Source organism: Sinocyclocheilus rhinocerous, unplaced genomic scaffold (genome assembly GCF_001515625.1).
Source record: "Sinocyclocheilus rhinocerous isolate Xijiao unplaced genomic scaffold, SAMN03320098_v1.1 scaffold349, whole genome shotgun sequence".
Classification (NCBI taxonomy): Eukaryota; Metazoa; Chordata; class Actinopteri; order Cypriniformes; family Cyprinidae; genus Sinocyclocheilus; species Sinocyclocheilus rhinocerous.
Window position 1 is genome coordinate 1209030 of NW_015637137.1, and position 18920 is coordinate 1227949.

Below are 18920 nucleotides of genomic sequence, written 5' to 3' on the forward strand. Positions count from 1 at the left end.
GTGTGGTTGTGTGTACGTGTTCTCCTAGTGGCTTTGTCCGTTGTGTTGAATGTGATGGTGCATTGTAATTTTTGTTGTGTAATTGGACTGATTGATTGGTATATCTCTTATTTTCTCCTCTCCCTTGGCTGCTATTATCATGGATATTTTTATTATCACCCTGTGTTAATGGAGTGTTGCGGTGCTTCCCTTTCTGGTCCATGTGGGGCATTAACACAAAACAAGAGATTCAAAGCGAGAAAAGAGGATCAAGAACGAAGAACAAGACGAGGAAGGTGGAAAAAACATGAGATGACTGGGACTGACATTGACATAAGATGCCGTAGCGTCATTTAACTGACACAAAATCCCCTCAGAACTGGCCCACTTTCTGAGCTGAGCTAAATATTCCACTCTAACTAGGCCCGATGTGTGTGTGTGTGTGTGTGTGAGTGGGTGAAAGTTCACCATGAGTGTGTTTGTGGGTTAACGTTTCTTTGTGTGTTTGTGTGTGCGTGCGTCTGTGCATTTGTTTTCGTCAGTCCTGTATTGGTAGCATAGCTCAAAACACCTCGGTGCTTTAAGATCTTACCTTACAATCCATCTTTGATTACTCCCCTGTGCCAAAATCTACAGCCCCTAAATTCTCCACATGCATGTCCAATAACATCCCCCACACACACACTATGCTATCAAGGGTAAGTTGAGCGTAATCTACCCTACGGATTCCCATCCTGAGTAAACACATGACAGAAAGAGTGTATAACATAAGTGAAGTCCAGCATTTGATGTGTAAACCCTGCATGCTGTGCAGGTGCCCCCTGCAGCTTACGTCATGTTTCTCTCCCATCATGCCCTTCTACAGGTCCTAGCGCCACCAACCTTATCATAGGCTCCATCGCAGGGGCCATCCTGATGGCAGCCATAGTGCTGGGGGGGACGGGATGGGGATTTAAGTAAGAGCTGCACCGCATGCTTCCTATTGCCTGCCAGCCTGGAACAGGCTCACTCACACTTAAAAATACACACTCTCACACACTTTTGCATACATGCACACAACACTTACCACTACACACTCACATTCACACATACACAAGGGCCTGGGCTTCTGCTACAGACAACAGATACCAAAACTAGATCATCATTTAAAGTGCCAAATTCTGAGCTACATGCTATGGTAGAATGCTAAGGGAAAATATGTGTAATTTGTAGTTTTTTTCTGTAGCAAAATATGTCATTGTAAGTTACTTAAATGTAACATTTTCTTAAGTATGCTAATATGTTCTTTACAGGCGACAACAGATGGTAGTTTACCTCATTAGCACATGCTAGCTAGATGTTTAGTTGTTGAAAAATTGGCCACTAAAATGATCCGGCTACATCTCTAAACCACTATATTACAGCTTTAGTCTAGGTCTAGACATATAACCCAGTTGGTTTAGTGCTCTGTAGACTGTAGCAGAACCTCGTGCAGTCTGGCCCATCGCTTGACGTGCATGCGAGCAAAATGGTAAAATGGATACTGAGCAAGATGTTTAATGACAGTTATGAATTAACATCAGTATCAAAGAGAATAATGTGTAGCCTTTTTTGCTAACTACATGCTAACATTTAAAATGTATAGTATTAGTAATGCCATGACCAGTTTTATGTAGTAAGGTGGGAACTTTTGGAGAAAGTAACATTGTATGCTTACTTAAAACTACTCTATGTAACTTTTTTTTGTTCAAGTGCTGCATAAATCCATCTTCCAAACTATATATTTGCCTTACTTTGAATCACTATATTGTAAAGCGGTCAGGACAGATTTCACGGGAAACTGCATAATTCAGTCATTCATCTGTGCGTGTATACATCGTATCCGTATAAATAACACAAAAAAGGTCAAACCACAACAAAAGAACCTCATACCGAAAAGAGTTTGTGAGTAAAAATGAAAACGACAGTGTCCACACTAAAAACTAATCAACACTAGCTTAGCTTTCCAGAAATAGGTTTAGTTTGCGCATTTACTGTGCATTGACTAGATTCACACAACAATATTTATGTTGCTAGCAATGCCAGTCTCTAAACCAGTTATTACTTTGGTCTTTTAGATAGCATACTAGTCAGCTAGCCACCGTTTTGCCTTATCTGATTTGAATACCAATTATTATGTCTAATGTCAGCATTACCGATCTTTTGTAATGTTAATTTAAAGGGAACCCGAGTTTGTATGGCTTAATATAATGTACATTATTTCTCTTACTAAAAAATGTAGTAAAAAAAAAACATGTAAGATTTATGTTATTTTAAAAAATCTACATTTTATACATATTTTGGACTATGGGGGGCGCCATTACTTAGATGACGTCAAATGGTTGCACTCTGTGACCTACACAACTTGGAAAATAAAATACTGATACAATGCCACATTGTTGCTGCTTTTGGTTGTAAGTTTGAGTTTAAGAGAATGGGAAGATGGCTGTGGAGGAATAAAACTTAATAAAGACCCGTATCTTTGTTCTCTAAACTTTAGCTCTGATGCCTTTGTTTTCTCCAGTGGTCTACTAAAAGCCTCAAAGACATGGGTTTTTAGGAAGTTTTATTTGTCCACAGCCATCTTCCCATTGTTTTCTCCACTTCTTATCGCTAGTAAAGCAGTGGAAGACTTACATTGTTTCTCTTGTTGCCCTGCAAATTACAACCAAAAGCCGCACAATGTGGTATCATATCGGTATTTTATTTTCCGAGTTTTGTATTCCGAGTTGTGTTGAATATCACATCATCAAAATAATGGTGCCCCCCACAGTCCAAAATGTGTATAAAACGATGTGGATTTTTTAAATAACGTAAATCTTTCATGGATTTTCTACTACATATTTCAGTAAGAGACACCATTTATGTTATATCAAGCCATACAAGTCTTAATACCAGGGGTTCCCTTTAAAACAACTCTTTGCAAATAAGCTACTTACCTGCTCATAAGACGTATTTTCAGATATACATATTTATTTAATTGCGTATTGGTTTATTATGTAGAAGTGCCATAAGCCATCAATTTCATATGTGCGGAACAGCAGAACCAAAGCGCGACTCACCAAAACAATGTCCCAGAAGTACAATTTTTTGCTTTAACTGCTAGAGGGCCGAAAGTTACATAGTGTAGCTTTAAAGATTCCAGTAAATGTGTGTAACATCAAACATGTTAACAGAAGATGCATTTGGTTGAAAAACAGTATATCTAAATGTAGATTAGCAACTGTTTGTCTAAGCACATGTAAAACCTTTCTAATGGCCAGCTTAGAACCAACTAGGAGCCAGTTCTGGGAAGCTAGCTTTGAGATCTGGAGATCATCCAAGAGGACTTAGACTTAGCTCACCGCAGCATGCTCGTTTGCACATAGCATCTTGACTGAGCCCATTTAGAGTTTGCATGTGGACTGGCACCAAGCCAGAGCTAAAGCGGAGTGCTATCAGAGCATCGCACAAAGGCTGGGCTCACCGCAAGTGAAGGGAGGGGAGGGGTGTTTGTTGTTTTCCTTGCTTTGAGAAGCGGGGTGGGTTGTTGGGAAGGAACGGGGTGGGCAGGGATGACAACTTTCTGACGCACTCTCCTCGCCGTGATCTCTCTCTCAATCCCCCCTCCGTTGTCTGAAAGGGTGAGAGTTTGAGCGGAGAGGGGTGGAGGTTGTGTCGTAGGCAGCCTTTGTGCCATGGCTGGCTGCCACGCCCTCTTATCTCCCGGAAGGCCCTGGGCCCCCCTGAAAACCTAGAACAGAGCAAGAGCCCTCACCCCCCACCCGGACTCGCCCGGCACCGCTGCCTTTACTGCCTGCTTCACAGAGACCTGGTACAGACACACGCGCTGCACTGCACCTGCATGCTACCCCAGTCACCCCCCTACACAACGATAGTGGCATCTCCCACCTAACCTCTCTATGGACAGGTGCATGTTAAACTACTGGGATGCCCCACATCAAGCCACGCTACGGGGAGGTTGTGTCAAACCCCTGTTGTTGTTGGTGTTGTTGCAGTTCTTGTTGCCTTTCTTGTTGTTCCTGGTGGTATCGTCGTCGTTCATGTTGTGGGTGTGACGTCCTTTTCTGACCCTCGATGTTGTACACTCTTTCTTGCTGTTTTCTATGTCTATGTCCGTGTTTTCTCCCAGGAGGTAATGTTCTTTTTCCACACCCCTCGTTGTCTTTCTAACACATACTCACCCGCAGTCAGCGGAGGGACACTCTGTGTCTCTCCTTGTCGCTGCGAAGAACCGCCGTTTTTACCCGCTGCAACCCGACGGCGACTAAACATTATGGATAGCTTTCGATAAATTATTTGAATTGATCAAGAAGCTAAAGAAACGACTACCACGTGGTTGCTGCGGGTTAAGGCGGTTAGATGGGCAGCGAATTGTATGTTGGATGTCTCTGGCATTGCCTGCACTAACCCCCGTCTCATTTGTTTTGTCCTGTTTGTCCTCATCACCAAGAAATGTCAAGAAAAGACGATATGACCCTAACGCCAGTGCCATCTAAAGAGGCTAAGAGAACTGCATCCTTGCCTAGTGTGCCCCTGGGTTCCGTCAGAACCCGCCAGACTGTACCCTCTCCTGCTGCTGACGCCGCTGCCGACGGCGTTGGCGTTACTTGAATATAAAAGGACAGAAAGCGAGAGAAGAAAGGGACCGAACGGTCGAACATTTTTAATTTGAAGTCACGTAGAACTGCTTCTCTAGCGCTGCCCCCGTTCCTTTGCCCCTCTGGCCCTGAGCATCCACACTGAGCCGTTTAGCAACCCTGATAACTGGTAGTGGATGGTACCACTCATCGGGGCATGACTTCACGTTTACACGCCCTGACCTCCGGTTCCGACCCAGGCATGACCAGCTTCAGCTGTGGACCTCGCATGGCAGAGGAGGGACACCAATGCAAGACAAACATATTGTTAATTTAAAAAAGAAGAATGATTTAAGTTCCAGTAGGTTGGTAACACATCCATGTGTGTTTCAATGGGCTAAATGACCACGTCCTAAGAGAGGGACCCATATCAGACAGACATTTCAAGGCATAACTTTAACGTTTTTTTGTTATTTCAGCATGTTATAATTGCAGGCATTTTCTGTAGTATTAATGAAACAAATAAACCCAAACAAAAAAGTTAAAAAAAAATCTATCCATTTGGCCAGCAGCGTATACTGCTGCATGAGGAAATCACCACTGTTATATATATATGCCTAATGGCGTCAATTACTGTTCCCCTTGAAAAAAAAACAAAAAAAAAACAATTAAACTGGCTGGGCCCTGTAGGTCTGCCCTGACCTGAATGCCATCACTGGCCAATCAGAGAGCTGCATGATGTAACTGCACTTGGGGCGGAGCCCACACAGCCTGCTGCCTTTTCAAGGTATCTGCATGTCAAAGGAAAAACAGTTAACATTTACTTACTATGCAAAGGGGAAACGTTGCACAAACCCTACGGTTTGGTAAATAATTTTCAACTGAGACTAACAATGAAATCGATCTCAAGCTAGCTGATAATTAATAAGGCAGTCTTTTATGTGCTTGGCCATCTATGTTTGACATTATAATAAGCTTCTGATTACTTAAAATGAATGTTTCTATGAAAATCTCAGCTTCTGAAAATGAAAATGTCATTGTCAGCTGTGTGGGACAGCATAATTGAGGCACTTGTGATATTAAAATGATATGATTAATAGTAGAGAGAGCTCTCTAATAGTAGAGAGGCTGTTTCAGTAGAGAGAGCTCTAGTTTGGGGCTATGCCACTGGAATAAGAGCAGAAAGAGAGGGTGTTTTCTATACCATCATTGATCTACACCATCAGTTTTTGAACTCGTCTTCTAAACCCTGAGCCCTTTTACAGCCATCTCATGTTCCCATGGAAACATTGCCAAATAATGATAATAAAGAACTTGACAAAAAATTTCAACTTTGAGATCTTTTTTTTTTTTCCCCTAATTTTGACATCAAACACGTCATCAGTTCAGAAGTCTTTCTTTTAGTACGTTCAGTTTGTCCTTTTTATTGGTAGACTTTGCATTCACACTGAAATTTAAAAACACTACATATTCAAATTTTTTTCAGAACCTGTAACAAATTTATGGTGTACTGAAAAAAAATATTAATGTTTATTTATTGTCCAACAGACTGTTATAAAATAACATCCGAAATGTCTAGTATTTAAAAAATAAAAAAAAAGAAGCATATAAATTCGCTATAAAATCACATAGGCATGATTGATATAATTTATTGCTCGATATTAGATTTTCTAAATTTAATGGTAATGGTATCAGTGTCCAATATTGACTTCTGCCTATATTAGTTTTCCCTACATCATGTTTTTTAACTTAGATGCACATGTGAAATGCTGAAATGTTTTTTTCTGCTTCTCTCAGGGCTACAAATGTTCATAGTTGTAGTATGTGTATTCTAAATAATTTTGTTTCAAAAACTCTCTTAAATAACAACTTCTCATTTACCTATAATCCATAGACTATAGTTCTGTTCTCTTAGTATTTATATTTTTGTCAAGAATTATCTAATAAAACAGTAGGCCTATATATTTTTATATATTTTATATATAGATTTGATATTTTTAGACAAAATTGCTATAATTTTGGGCTATAATTAAGGGTCACCAGGTCATTATCTCAAAATAAACCCAGAAAGACCCAAATCAAAGCAAACGCACTCTTGTCCTGAACAGTGGGAATAATTATGCAAATTATTTCAATTATTATTATATTCAAATATTTTCATAGTAACAAGAATATAATTACTGCCTTTTCTGTGTCTGAATGTCAGTATCAGTGCCTCTTTAATATTAACCAATGTCTCATTTCATATAAATAGTGAAATAAATCTTGGAACCTATTTATTTTTAGATTTCATTTAATTGTGAATTGTCAACCATCAGTCCACTGTGAGCATCTGCTGTTATGATTAACCTTGTGATGGAATGAGAGATGGAAATTGGCTTGTATTGTTTGCAGGTAAGGGAAAGTTATTTTGGCTGCCCCTTACGAAAAAGAAGTTTATTCAAGTGTGCTATTAGTATACTTATTTTAAACTAAAAAATAGGAAAGTATACTTTTAGTCTACTTTTTATGTACTTCTCAGAAATATACTTAAAATGACATTTAAGTATACTTGACTTATACTTAGAAAAAGTCTAAATGTATTTTAGCTATAATTGTGCTCCTAGAATCCGTGTTTTCATTGTTATACTGTAGAGGGCGCTAGTACACATCTTCTGTACAGAATTTCCAAAAAACACAAGTGAAGAAGAAACCGAAACAACAGATGCTTCCACATGTATTCTAACACAATCATCAGACATAAAACAGTATCAAAACTATGTAACATTATGGAATAAAATGTCGACCAATGAAGAGGTAATAATAACTGTCAAGCTTTGGGGTGTTGATCGACTTTATCTACGTTTTGATTATCATTCTGAATCCAATTCATAGTCTTTTTTCAGCTTTTTGTTCAAAATGTTGTTTATTTCTTTATTTTTTATTTATGAAACTTATCCACATTCAAGTGTTTAAAAAAAGAATGCATGAAGCTAGAATAAAATGTTTTTGTTTACAAGCAGATACCCTGTTCTTTTGATGTTTTGTATGTTCAGATATTCATGTAACAAAATATATACAAATTAATACCTAAATAGGGACATAGTAGTATACTTAAAGTATGATGTAAAGTTCACTTAAAGAAAACTTACAAGTATACTACTAGTACACTGATATTTGTATACTTACTACATAAAGTATACTTAAAAATATACTTGAACTTTACTTAAGTATACTTACTAAAATAAACTTGAAGTATACTACTTTTTGGTAAGGGTGCCATCATGCCAAACTGGTGGTTCTCACAGAAGTGACGAGATGAGAAACAGAATCTCTCACTCCCTCTGCTGCCGTCATTAGCTTTTCTTTCTGCAGACTGACCGACCCTGATGGAGAGAAAACAAAAATCGGCCACAAAAATATATATTTATTTTATATTATTTTTACTGAATATTTAAAATAACTTATTAACATACCTTAAAAGCATTTGCTGCATTTTGGATATGTAACTAATTATAGACAATGCTACAAAGTATTACAAAAATGACGGCACAAACCTGTGGCTGTATATAGAGAAAGCTCATTTCGAAGTCGCTTTACAAGCTCACAAAGTTCCTCTTCTTCATCTGAGTCTGAGTGCTCTTCCAGAGCTAAATCAGACATGGATCGATGAAGTAAAAAAAGATCTTGTCTTTTATGCAGTAGCTCCTCCTCTTCCTCCTGTAGCCCCTCCTCCTCAACTTCCTCTTGCTGCCCTGAAGCTGTATGGACATCCTCTTCTGTGTCATCCAGATTTGTGGAGATGTCTTCCGATACCTCATAAAGAGTCTCCTCCTCATCCACTTCTATTCTTCCTTCCTGATATGCTTCCCTCCCCTCCTGAACCTGCTCTTCTCCACTGGAGCTGTCTTGAGGTTTTAAACACCCAGGTTGAGTCCAGTCGTTTTCACTAATGCTGTCATCATGTTCTGGTTGAAGGTCTGAAAGGTCAATTCTGAGCTGATCTCTGTCCCTCACACACATCTGTGACAATGAAAAAAAAAAACTATTGAAGAACCTGTTATATGTTCCTTGTCATCTCTTGAATCTGCTTAAAAATTCAATCCAGTTGGATAACAGTTTTAACATAAACCAATAAACCTAATGTTATATTTGTCTTATTTAAATGAAACGTAAATGAAATGCACTTATAAAATCATGGCATAGTTTATTATTACCTATTTACATTTATTAGATTATTAAAATAAAACGTATATTTTTTAAACATCCATTTATATTACAAAATTATATTAAATTCAGCATAAATGTGCATTAATTTATTCAGTTAAAAATGGTTAACATAAAACATGGCTAGCTGTGGAACAAACCAAATGTAATTAGTTAAAATGGGAAATAAGATTGAAACAAATTGGATGTAAGCCTAGCCTATTGATGATAAATATATGAAACCTGGTTATTGTGCATAAACTGACTGTGTTCTAAATATATTTAAAACACATTCAGTTTATTAGTACAATTATAGAAATCTTACATGTTTCTTATTTGTTTCTTTATGTATAACTGACAAATATGCATTACATTTAGTTTTTTAGTTCATGTTAAATCTGATGGAAATCATTAAAATACAGAAATCTTAGATTTAGGCCCAGATATTTTTGGACTGCCCTCTTTATGACCCCTCTCACATGTCTGACTCTGTCCAGTTCTTCTTCCATATGCTGGTTATGTTGGTTCAGTGCCTCCATCATGGTCTTCAGCTCAGTACATTTGTCCTCCAGTGAATCGTGCTCTGACTGGGCTGCAACTCTCCACACTTGAAACTCTTTCTCCAGGAGCCTGATCATAACATCACAAACACACTGAGGCCCAATACAAAAATACAATTACAAAAACATGGTACACAAGACTACCCTTTTTTTTAATACTCAAAAGATTTATTTTGGGCCCACCATTTATCTCTCTGCAGATCCCTCATGGCCTTCTGAGTAACACTGAGGCCTTTTTGGAGAATAGCTGTTTCTCTCTATAACACCATAAAGGTAAAAAAAAATAAACCCAGGGGCATCATTTATTATGTATCATTATGATAATCTATAGAGTGAAATTTTCTTATAGGAACCCCTTGTTGCACTCTATAATGTGAAACGTTGCTGGTAAGTAACCTGAGGAATCTCTGTCTCCTCTGTCTGCAGGCCTTTAGACTCTACTGGAACCACAGCAGGGGTGGCAGTCAGACTTATTTCAGGAGCATTATGCCTGTCTGGATCTGCTACAGACTGCAGCACTGGAGAAGGGGCACTGCAAAGACACATAGACACATGAAATCATCTATATGCTGTATTTCATCAATGAAAAACACATGGTATACACGCTAAATGTGTACCTGTATTGCAGCTCTGCACTAGAGCCTGCTCTCAGGGCTCTCTTCCTCTCTGCTTCTCTCCGAGCGTGTCGAGGTACCAAAGCATGTCGAGCACTAGAGGCCAGTGACGCCATTGACTCCTTCCAGGATGGCTGAACAAAGAATAATGTATATAACCATAATATATATAGCATAATTAAAAGAGTAGAGTATGTCAGTTACTATTTTTGTTATTTTATATTTTAAATAATTAATTAATTATTGACAGCACATATTCATATTTCCTGAGAATAGCTTTTGAATACATAATGGTGGTATACTGTATGTGTGGTAAATGGTCAAATGGTTCCTGTGTCCTAGTAACCCAAATGGCTTAAAATAATAATATTTATTTTTTTATTTAATGAATTTCATTGCATTTGCCTATTCCAGCCTACAGTTCACATCACTCTATCCTGCTATGGATGCACTTATGTTGTTATTAAAATCCTGGCCTATAATGAAAAGCTGCTGGATGTCTAATATTTCAAATTCTATAATATTTCTAAATGAATAAACAGACAAACGCTAAGTCAAGGCATTGAACTAAAAACCCTAGTTAGTATATATAAAACATCATATGCTTGTTTGCACACCTGAGTGCAATATTCCAGTACAGGATGAGAGGGCTTGTGTTTCCTGCTGCGTCTCTCAGTCAGAAAGCAGCTTTGACACAGGTGTACGTTCAGGCATTTCAAACAGCGATACCTATGGACAGGTCATACCATTATCATCTACCAGACAGCATGCATGTCAACCCCAATACAAACATACAGTAGCAGTACTATTTTATGTTATATAATTTAATATTATATGTTTTCATTTTAGCTTTATTTTCAGTAATTATGTTTGTTTTTTGTCATTTATGTTTCTTTTATTGATTATTTTAGTTTTAGTTTTCTAAAACACTTTTCTACACACCGTGTACATGCACACAGCTGTGGGCCAGTGGTACAGCTTAAAACCCCATCAAGTATGTATGGTAATACTATGAAAAAGCATACCTGAGGCCAGTGATAGGAAAGGCTTTACAGGCATGGCAGCGGACTCTGTGCTGTACAGCTTCACTCACTGAAATCCTGTAGAGAGTGGACAGCCATAACAGCAGCCGGGGTTCTGACTGCAGCCAGCCAATAAAATGCTCTTCAGTCACACGTGCACTATTTACCTGAGAGAAAATCGGTATTGTATGTTGCTTTGAATAAAATATTCTGCTAAATCAGGGATTTTCAAACTTTTTGTTGCCACGGACCACAAAATAGGATGGTCCTCTTGTGAGTGACAAACTTTCTAAAATGATTAATTCATTTAGAAAGTTAGAATAATTGAGTTGTTTTATGTTTTAGAAGAAGTATCTTATGCTCACCAAGGCTGCATTTATTTTCATCATAAATACAGTAAAAACAGTCATTAGTTATTGGAAAAATATACTATACCCCATTAAAGCAAGAGCACACTGCAGCTTCAGCTTGACCAAAAACATGGTTTTCCTGAACCATTGCTGGAACCTTAACCAGACCATTTTTAGTTAGAAATTTGCTAGTATGTGTTAGAAGTGGGTCTAATTCATTGGATTGTTTCTCTCACCTGGCTGAGGTCTTCCAGCAGGATTTTGAGTGCACTTCGACTGATAGAGCCCCTGTCACTCTCCTGATTCCCACTGTAGCTCTCAGCCAGTCTGAACAGAGCTGCAAAAGAGACAAACACAGACTCTAAACAATGTTGCCATGATCCTAGCAACATTATTTCATCCTGAAGATATAGAAATTAAGTGAATGTGGAACAGACCTCTCTGTTTAGCCGAGAGAGTGTCTCCACAGAGGGCGATCAGCGCGGCCTCCACTGACCTGAGCAGAATAACACCAGTTTGCTCTCTAAAAGAAAGCAGAAAGTTTAAAGTGCACATGCGTAAATACAAAAACAGACTATACAATGTCGAGTTATCTTTCACCTGTCAAACAGTTTAAAGAGAAGCCTGGTGGTTTGATCTGTGGCTTCAGGAACCGCCTCATCAGAAAGTTCATGTGAAATGCTCTGGAATAGCTCTTCTAGATGCTGCTGTACATCTTCTTGAGCAAGACTGATCACTGGTTCCCCAGAACTGCACAAAGTATTTAGAACTGGGCGCAAATCCGGCAGTGACACCAAGTGCACTGAAGATTGAAATGAAAGACTCACTATGAGATGAAAATTGCAGGTGGGTGAGATAATATAATGCTAATGCATCCAGCTGTATTTCACGTAAAAATAAACATGGAAAAACTCACTCTGACATAGTTTTTGTAACGTGCGAAGCTTTAGAGCAGCTCGATACACTGCGGATCGAACTTCATTTAGACATTCTATGGGAGAAATACGTTAAATGACACATGAAAAGACCACAAAAGAGAAGACTAACAATAACTGCATTCACTGCAAAACACAACTTGTTTCAAGAAATTGATGGGATCTTTTTCGATAATTATAGGCTATTTTGAAAATAAAAATAGAGTTGCGTTGACCTGAATTTGTGCTAATTTCATTGTAAACACACACTCAATATAAATAATAATTAATAAATATCTTATTATCTACAAACCCTCTCCAGCAGCCAATACTGCTTTTTACACAAACATTTTTGCCATTTTCAGTCTTTTATTAATGCAAAGAGGGATCAAACTTACCAGTGCTATCCAAATCCATAACAGTCCACTGCTCAATAAGCCGCAAGTTTATTTCTAGACAACTGGGAAAATAAATAAATAGGCTGATTACACTTTTATTTACATTTTAGAGTTATTGTAAATGCTGTTTATTACACTTTTATTTACATTTTTTGTTTTAAATACTGTTTACAATTCCAGTAAATAAAGTATTTAAAAAAAAAAGTTAAGTTATTACTGTTTCATTGACTATTTACAGCGATCGACGTCGACCCAGCAGAAGACTTGGCAACCTTGAATATCTGGCAACCCCACACTCATTGATCTAGGCGCTGCCACGCGATTTTCGAGGGAAAACATCATCTGATAAGACGGTGGGTGATTTACATGTAAAATTGTAAATGTAACAGTATTTATTAACAACAACAACATATCTAAAAGCGTCCATGCTACTATTACTGCACATTAGATAGGCTGCGATATGTATAATTGTATATATAGTGCAAATAAGTTAGCTACAGCTACAGTTTCTCCGTGTTCAAAGTAACGTTAGCCTAATAACGTTACAGGAAAGCGAAAGCAAAAAATCGTTGAGAAACTGCTCTATAAACCCATTTTATTTTATCCGGTTCGTCATAGAATCCGATCTATTTAATACTCAAGTCATAAACACATAATAGTAAATTGTCAAGTAAGTATTCCATGTCGGACTATTAATAAATCGATTTAACATAATAGTGAACTTATGGCTCACCTGAACGCTGTAACATGAAATGTTCCTTGTGTGAACATCAAGCTTGTCCAACTTACAAACTTGCGTGCACAAGCTGCCACTTAGCTGGTTTGTATTACTTTGTGTTAATAATGTATGAGCAGAGCTTTTGTTTCACTTAGTCCATGACAGTACTATTGGCTATTAGCTTATTGACTACTTTTTAACTCTGTATATTATTGTATAGCATGCATCTTTGCTTTGAGGTGAATAAGATTAATTTACTGTACTGAAGATGCTTTGTGTACAATTATTAACTTACATAGACTAACCGCTCTCTTCTTCTTCTCTCCAGTTCTTCAGGGCTGATTTTAAACTATGGGCGAAAAAGAATCATTTAACAGAATTCGCCAAAATAAAACTTTCCTCTTGGAGACTTTATCTGAAGATCCCGAAATCATCTTGCAGCATGTGCAGCAGGCTAATCTTATTACTCAACGTGATTACAGGAACCTCTCAGATATTACTAAAAGAGAGGAGAAAGTCATCAACCTACTTGACAAACTCATGGGAAAGGGGGAGGATACTTGTCGCCAGTTCATATACCTTTTAAGACAGGACTGTATATTGGAATTTTTTCCAAAATTAAAGGATCATGCCGTTATTGCTTTTCCAGCCATGCCACACACCTCTCCAGTGCAGGAGGTGAAGTTCATATTTGAAAGATTCGGCCTACTGTAAATGTGGCAATCAAGTATATTCTATTCCATTGAGATGCATATGTGCTTTTATTTCAGGTCTCTCAATACAAAATAGAACAAAATCCACGTGGTATCTGCGTAATCATCAATAATGTAGATTTTGCAACCATGGATGAAAGAAGGGGATCAGATGAGGACCAAAGTTAGTTTTTTAAACATTTTTTGATGTATTTAGGTAGTTAGCATAAGATACTTTAAAGGAGTAGTTCATTCACAAATTAACGTTTGCTGATATTTTACACACCCTCAAGCATTCTAAGATATTGATGAGTTTGTTCCTTCATCAAAACAGATTTGGAGAAATTTAGCATTACGTCACTTGTGCACCAGCGGATCCTAACCAGTAAATGGGTGCCGTTGGAATGAGAGTTCAAACAGCTGATAAAAACACCATAATCATTTATGAAAAACAGACTGGAGTTGTGTGGATTATTGTGATGTTTTTATCAGCTGTTTTTGATCAACAACTCTCATTCTGATGACACTCATTCACTGCAGAGGATCCATTGGTAAGCAAGTGATGTAATCAGGGCCGTTTTTTATTTCTCCAAATCTGTTCCGATACAAAGAAACAAACTCATCTACACCTCAGATGGCCTAAAAGTGGGTAAATTCATTTCATTTTGGGGTGAAATACTCCTTAAACGTATTTACTTTTAGTCATTGTGTGAGGAAAACTTTAAATAATTGGATTTGCTTGAATAATTCTAATTATCTGTTTATTTATACTTTTAGAAATAGTTTTAAGAATAATTCAAATTTGTATTCAATCATAAATGATAATATTTGTAATTATTTATAAATATTATTTATTTAGAATTATTTGTTCAGCTGGATTGATGGCGTTGCTCTTATTCTTTCTTTTAAACCCCAGAGAGTCTTGCCGAAGTTTTCCGCTGGCTGGGGTTTGAGGTGGTGGCGCACAGAAATAAAACTGCAGCTGAGATGAAGAATCTCCTCAAGGACGTGGGGAAGACAGTAGATGGAGACTGCTTTGTGTGCTGCATCCTCTCGCATGGCATAAAGGAAGGAGTCTGTGGAACCGATGGTGCTGTTATTTCTGTTGATGAAATACGAGAGCCTTTCGATGGCAATAACTGCCAGAGGCTAGCCGGCAAGCCCAAGCTGTTTGTCATACAAGCATGTCGTGGGAAAAGAAATCAGCAACGTGTGCATGTCCAAGCGGATGCTCCAGATGATGGAGAGTCAGAGATGGAGGAAGACGGTGATGATTTTGATATCACAATCCCGGCTGACACGGATTTCCTTATTGCCAGGTCAACCACTGATGGTCACCTTTCTTATAGAAGGCCAAAAGAGGGCTCCTGGTTTATTCAGTCACTTTGCCGAAATCTAAAGCAGCATTGTCCAATGTAAGTTTGTAACATGCAGTTTTTATAATTGATAAAAAATTGAGTTTTTTGATCATTTGAGTAGACAAAGTAGAGAAAACGATAAAGGATTACATGCACAAAATCTATATGTACTATTAAATAATTTTTAAATAAATTTTTATGTTTCCAGGGGTACAGACATCCAGACCATCCTGCTTACTGTGAATAATGAGGTTAGTAGTCAGGGAATCATGAGCAAACAGATGCCCGTCCAAGAAGTCGCCATGAGGAAGATGCTGGTCCTGCTGCCAGTGTGAACCACTGAAAGCTCCTACAGCATACAGCATTGTTTGATATGCGTTATGGTTTTATAGAATAATTTATAAGGCAGTCTATACTTTACTATTACATTCATGTGTCTTACATTCCAGTTTGTTTTTAAATCAGGAATGGGACAGTTTACATGAAGCCATTTGAGTTCAATTTGTTTTTTTAAAGTTTTATAAGTAACTTTTTGATAAAAAAAAAATTACTGCATTTTTGCAAACATGTTTTTCACATTTCTATGTACTGTCATTTTAATGTTCTATCTGTATCCAATTCAAATACACTGATCCAGGTATTTTACAATCATCTTTAAATATGGTAATTTAATGCATTTAGAATGAAATGCATTTTGATATTATATTACTCAGTCATCCGCAATGCAACACATAAGCATAAATATGTAGGGTGGGACAACCGAAAATGTAGGTTCGTAAAAACGAAAATGTAAATTCTCTACATACTGTAGATGTGTTTAGACATGTGCCATCAACTGGAATAATTCTGCTGTGGCAGTACTTCCTCCTCAGGATCAGTAACCTCCTCTTCCTATAACTGCAATAATAATCTTTTAATTTATCCTAAACAGTAATAAAATAATTATTACACACTAATTGTAACATAAACACACATCTTTATCATGCCGAAATGGATATATATAGTATATACCAATTTTGATGTTATCATAACCGAAACGTGAATATTAGGACCTTTTAAAAGTGTAATTTAAAAAAACATTAAAATTAACCATAAATTTTTGTCATAGTGTGCTATTGTCATGGTGCTTTATCAGTGCAGTAAGACACGAAGCCTGCTGGTTTTATCCCAACTTGTTTCACAGGGAACAGTTTTCTACCATGCACAGAAATTACACACTAATTGTAACATAAACACACATCTTTATCATGCTGAAATGGATATATATAGTATATACCAATTTTGATGTTATCATAACCGAAACGTGAATATTAGGACCTTTTAAAAGTGTAATTCTCAGGTATTAATTAGATCTTAAAAAGGCATGTCTATAGTGACTACAAATGTTAGTTTTGATTAGTTGTAAAATACTCCATTGGCTAGAATTGCTCTTTTTGAGTGTAACTGATCGACTGGGCAAAAGGTGTATGAACCTAAATAAATCTGAACCTGAAAACTGTTGCATATCCCCTGTTCTGTTTGTAGTGTCTTGTTTTTTTTCGCTGTAGCTTTTCTCATCTTTTAGTTCCTTAATTGTCGTCTTGTTTTCTTGTTAGTCTATTGGCCCTGTCTGTACATATAGCCCTAGTGCTTCATATGTTCTTGGTCAGGTCTTGTCCTTCCCAGGATTAGTTTAGTTTCTTTTAGTTTGTTCCTGGACTTTCCTTGTATAAAAACAGTAAAATATAAGCAAAAATGTGATTGTCATGAGGAAGAAACTTCCTTCCTTCCTCTATTATTATACACAAACCCCAGCTCTTTCATAAAAGTGTTCTTAAATATGCACGTACAAGCCTATAATCAAAAAGAACCAGTTGAGACCAATTTGTTTTTCACTTTTTAATTACAAACTGGTATTTACAATACAGAACTTTTGCAGATATGCATATTACACAAACCATAAAAAAAAAAAAAATCTGCATGTACAAATGTAATTGAAATGTTAAATACAAAAGCCTGGTGCATTACCCCATGTACAATGAAATGCACTTGACATTATGCAATTAAAATAGACATTTATCAACACATAAATAGGATGGTGTAAGACCAGCATAAAGAGTATATGCCAAATGTGGCTTTCCAAAGCACATTTCCTCAGGCAGGACCAAGAAATGATATGATAATCACTTATAAATGCTCATCGAAAGGAAATACATTTACAAAAAGCAATTTATCACAAGTTTCTGATTTCTTCAAATAATTTAACCTCTTGAATCAGAGCTGTTCTATGCCTTTGTCAGCTTGTTATTTAAATACAGCATCGGTATGAATAAAACATCAAACCAACCATTATGACCTGTCTTCTAGGGACACAACATAAGGAAACAGATCTCTTCAGTTTAAACAAAACAGAACAGAGTACTATAAAATTTAGATGATAAAAACAATTGGCCATGTCATAAATATTTCCCTATAAAACAATACATACAAAAACACAGTCCTTCGAGGTGCTGTATACTCTTTTTTTTTTTTTACTGAACTAAAGCATAAAAATACCATATATTTGCAGATATTTAGGACACATGCTAAGTTCACATGCTAATTTCTCTGAAGAACAATGCTACAGCCAGTTATTCCACTTTGACATGTGCGTTCTGTGTCGGAATATTTTGTTGTTATTGTTGTTTTGGTCTTTATGATTCCATCCATTGGCAATTTACCCAACTATATTTTAACATTGTGGGTTGCCAGTTGGCGGAAAACAATATTGCAGTCTTGCAGCAAACAATCAGGTTCAGTGATCCCAGATTCTACCTGACCTAAAAAGCCTCAGCATCCATCTAAAAAGCTCTATGACAAAGAGTCTGGAAGATGACGTGGGGCAACACATTAGGGCGGAGCAACATGTGAGATGTGATGTCACGTGGACACTTATGTTGCATTCTCGCCATGTCGTAATTACTGTATTTTCAAGATGACAACACGTGACGTTCTACTTAGAACTATTCACACCCTTGGACTCGGACCTATCGCACTATCAATGCAAACAAAGCACCTAATGAATCTGAGGTGGTACGTTGTGGCTCTCAGAAAATTTCCATCTTGTAATCACGGTAATTACAATATGGCATGAACGCACCGTTATTTACTATAAAATAGGAACCTTTAAAAACGAACAGAACCGATATATAATAGCAATATATAATATTTAATAGCACTTTATACCAAGTAATGCATGTGAAGCATTGGGCAACTTGCAACGCCTCTCCATAAACAACAAAAAAACGGTTGTGCTTAAAACGTTAAAATCAGATACTTATGTTTGTGTTTGTCCATTACTAAAATACAGTGAATTATAAATGAAGAAGCAAATGAATGAAGCGCTAATGTAAAACAGCTCTATTCAGGCTGAAGAACCCGAAAGTGCCAAAACCAAGCCGAACCAAAACTCCATCGGTGACAGAAATGTAGAAAAAAACCTTGGGAGAAACCAGGCTCAGTTGGGGGACCAGTTCTCCTCTGGCCAGACGAAGTCTTGTCCTTCCCAGGATTA

General features: G+C 37.2%; 3 protein-coding genes across 6 annotated transcripts in view; 2 read left to right on the forward strand and 1 right to left on the reverse strand.

Moving 5' to 3' along the window:
• adam23a (ADAM metallopeptidase domain 23a) overlaps nt 1–5979 on the forward strand; it is a 20165-nt gene extending 14186 nt beyond the window's left edge. The window contains exons 25-27 of one of the 4 annotated variants that reach the window (XR_001640944.1): nt 845–935; nt 3620–3811; nt 4451–5977. Coding sequence is in view for 3 of the 4 variants with exons in the window: in XM_016563392.1 (XP_016418878.1) it covers nt 845–935; nt 4451–4496 (137 nt within the window). In the remaining variant the exon portion in view is untranslated. Of the gene's footprint in view, nt 1–844; nt 1740–3619 lie in introns of those variants that run through there. The other 3 variants (XM_016563393.1, XM_016563392.1, XM_016563394.1) reach the window with 3 other exon arrangements.
• Nucleotides 5980–7837: 1858 nt separating this feature from the next.
• dytn (dystrotelin) lies at nt 7838–12674 on the reverse strand. Its single transcript, XM_016563397.1, has 14 exons — nt 12621–12674; nt 12225–12299; nt 11909–12110; nt 11746–11831; nt 11545–11645; nt 11394–11465; nt 10962–11125; nt 10554–10665; nt 9940–10070; nt 9719–9854; nt 9506–9579; nt 9242–9392; nt 8114–8579; nt 7838–7942 (listed from the first exon to the last, which is right to left on the reverse strand). Exons 1-14 carry the CDS (start codon nt 12637–12639, stop codon nt 7839–7841), a joined length of 1893 nt encoding a protein of 630 aa, XP_016418883.1. The 5' UTR covers nt 12640–12674; the 3' UTR covers nt 7838.
• Nucleotides 12675–12902: 228 nt separating this feature from the next.
• Nucleotides 12903–15868, forward strand: casp20 (caspase 20, apoptosis-related cysteine peptidase). The gene is made up of 5 exons (XM_016563396.1): nt 12903–12973; nt 13667–14016; nt 14109–14214; nt 14947–15445; nt 15597–15868. The coding sequence occupies exons 2-5, from the start codon at nt 13690–13692 to the stop codon at nt 15721–15723; spliced, it is 1059 nt and encodes a 352-aa protein (XP_016418882.1). The 5' UTR covers nt 12903–12973; nt 13667–13689; the 3' UTR covers nt 15724–15868.
• The last annotated feature ends 3052 nt before the right edge of the window (nt 15869–18920 follow it).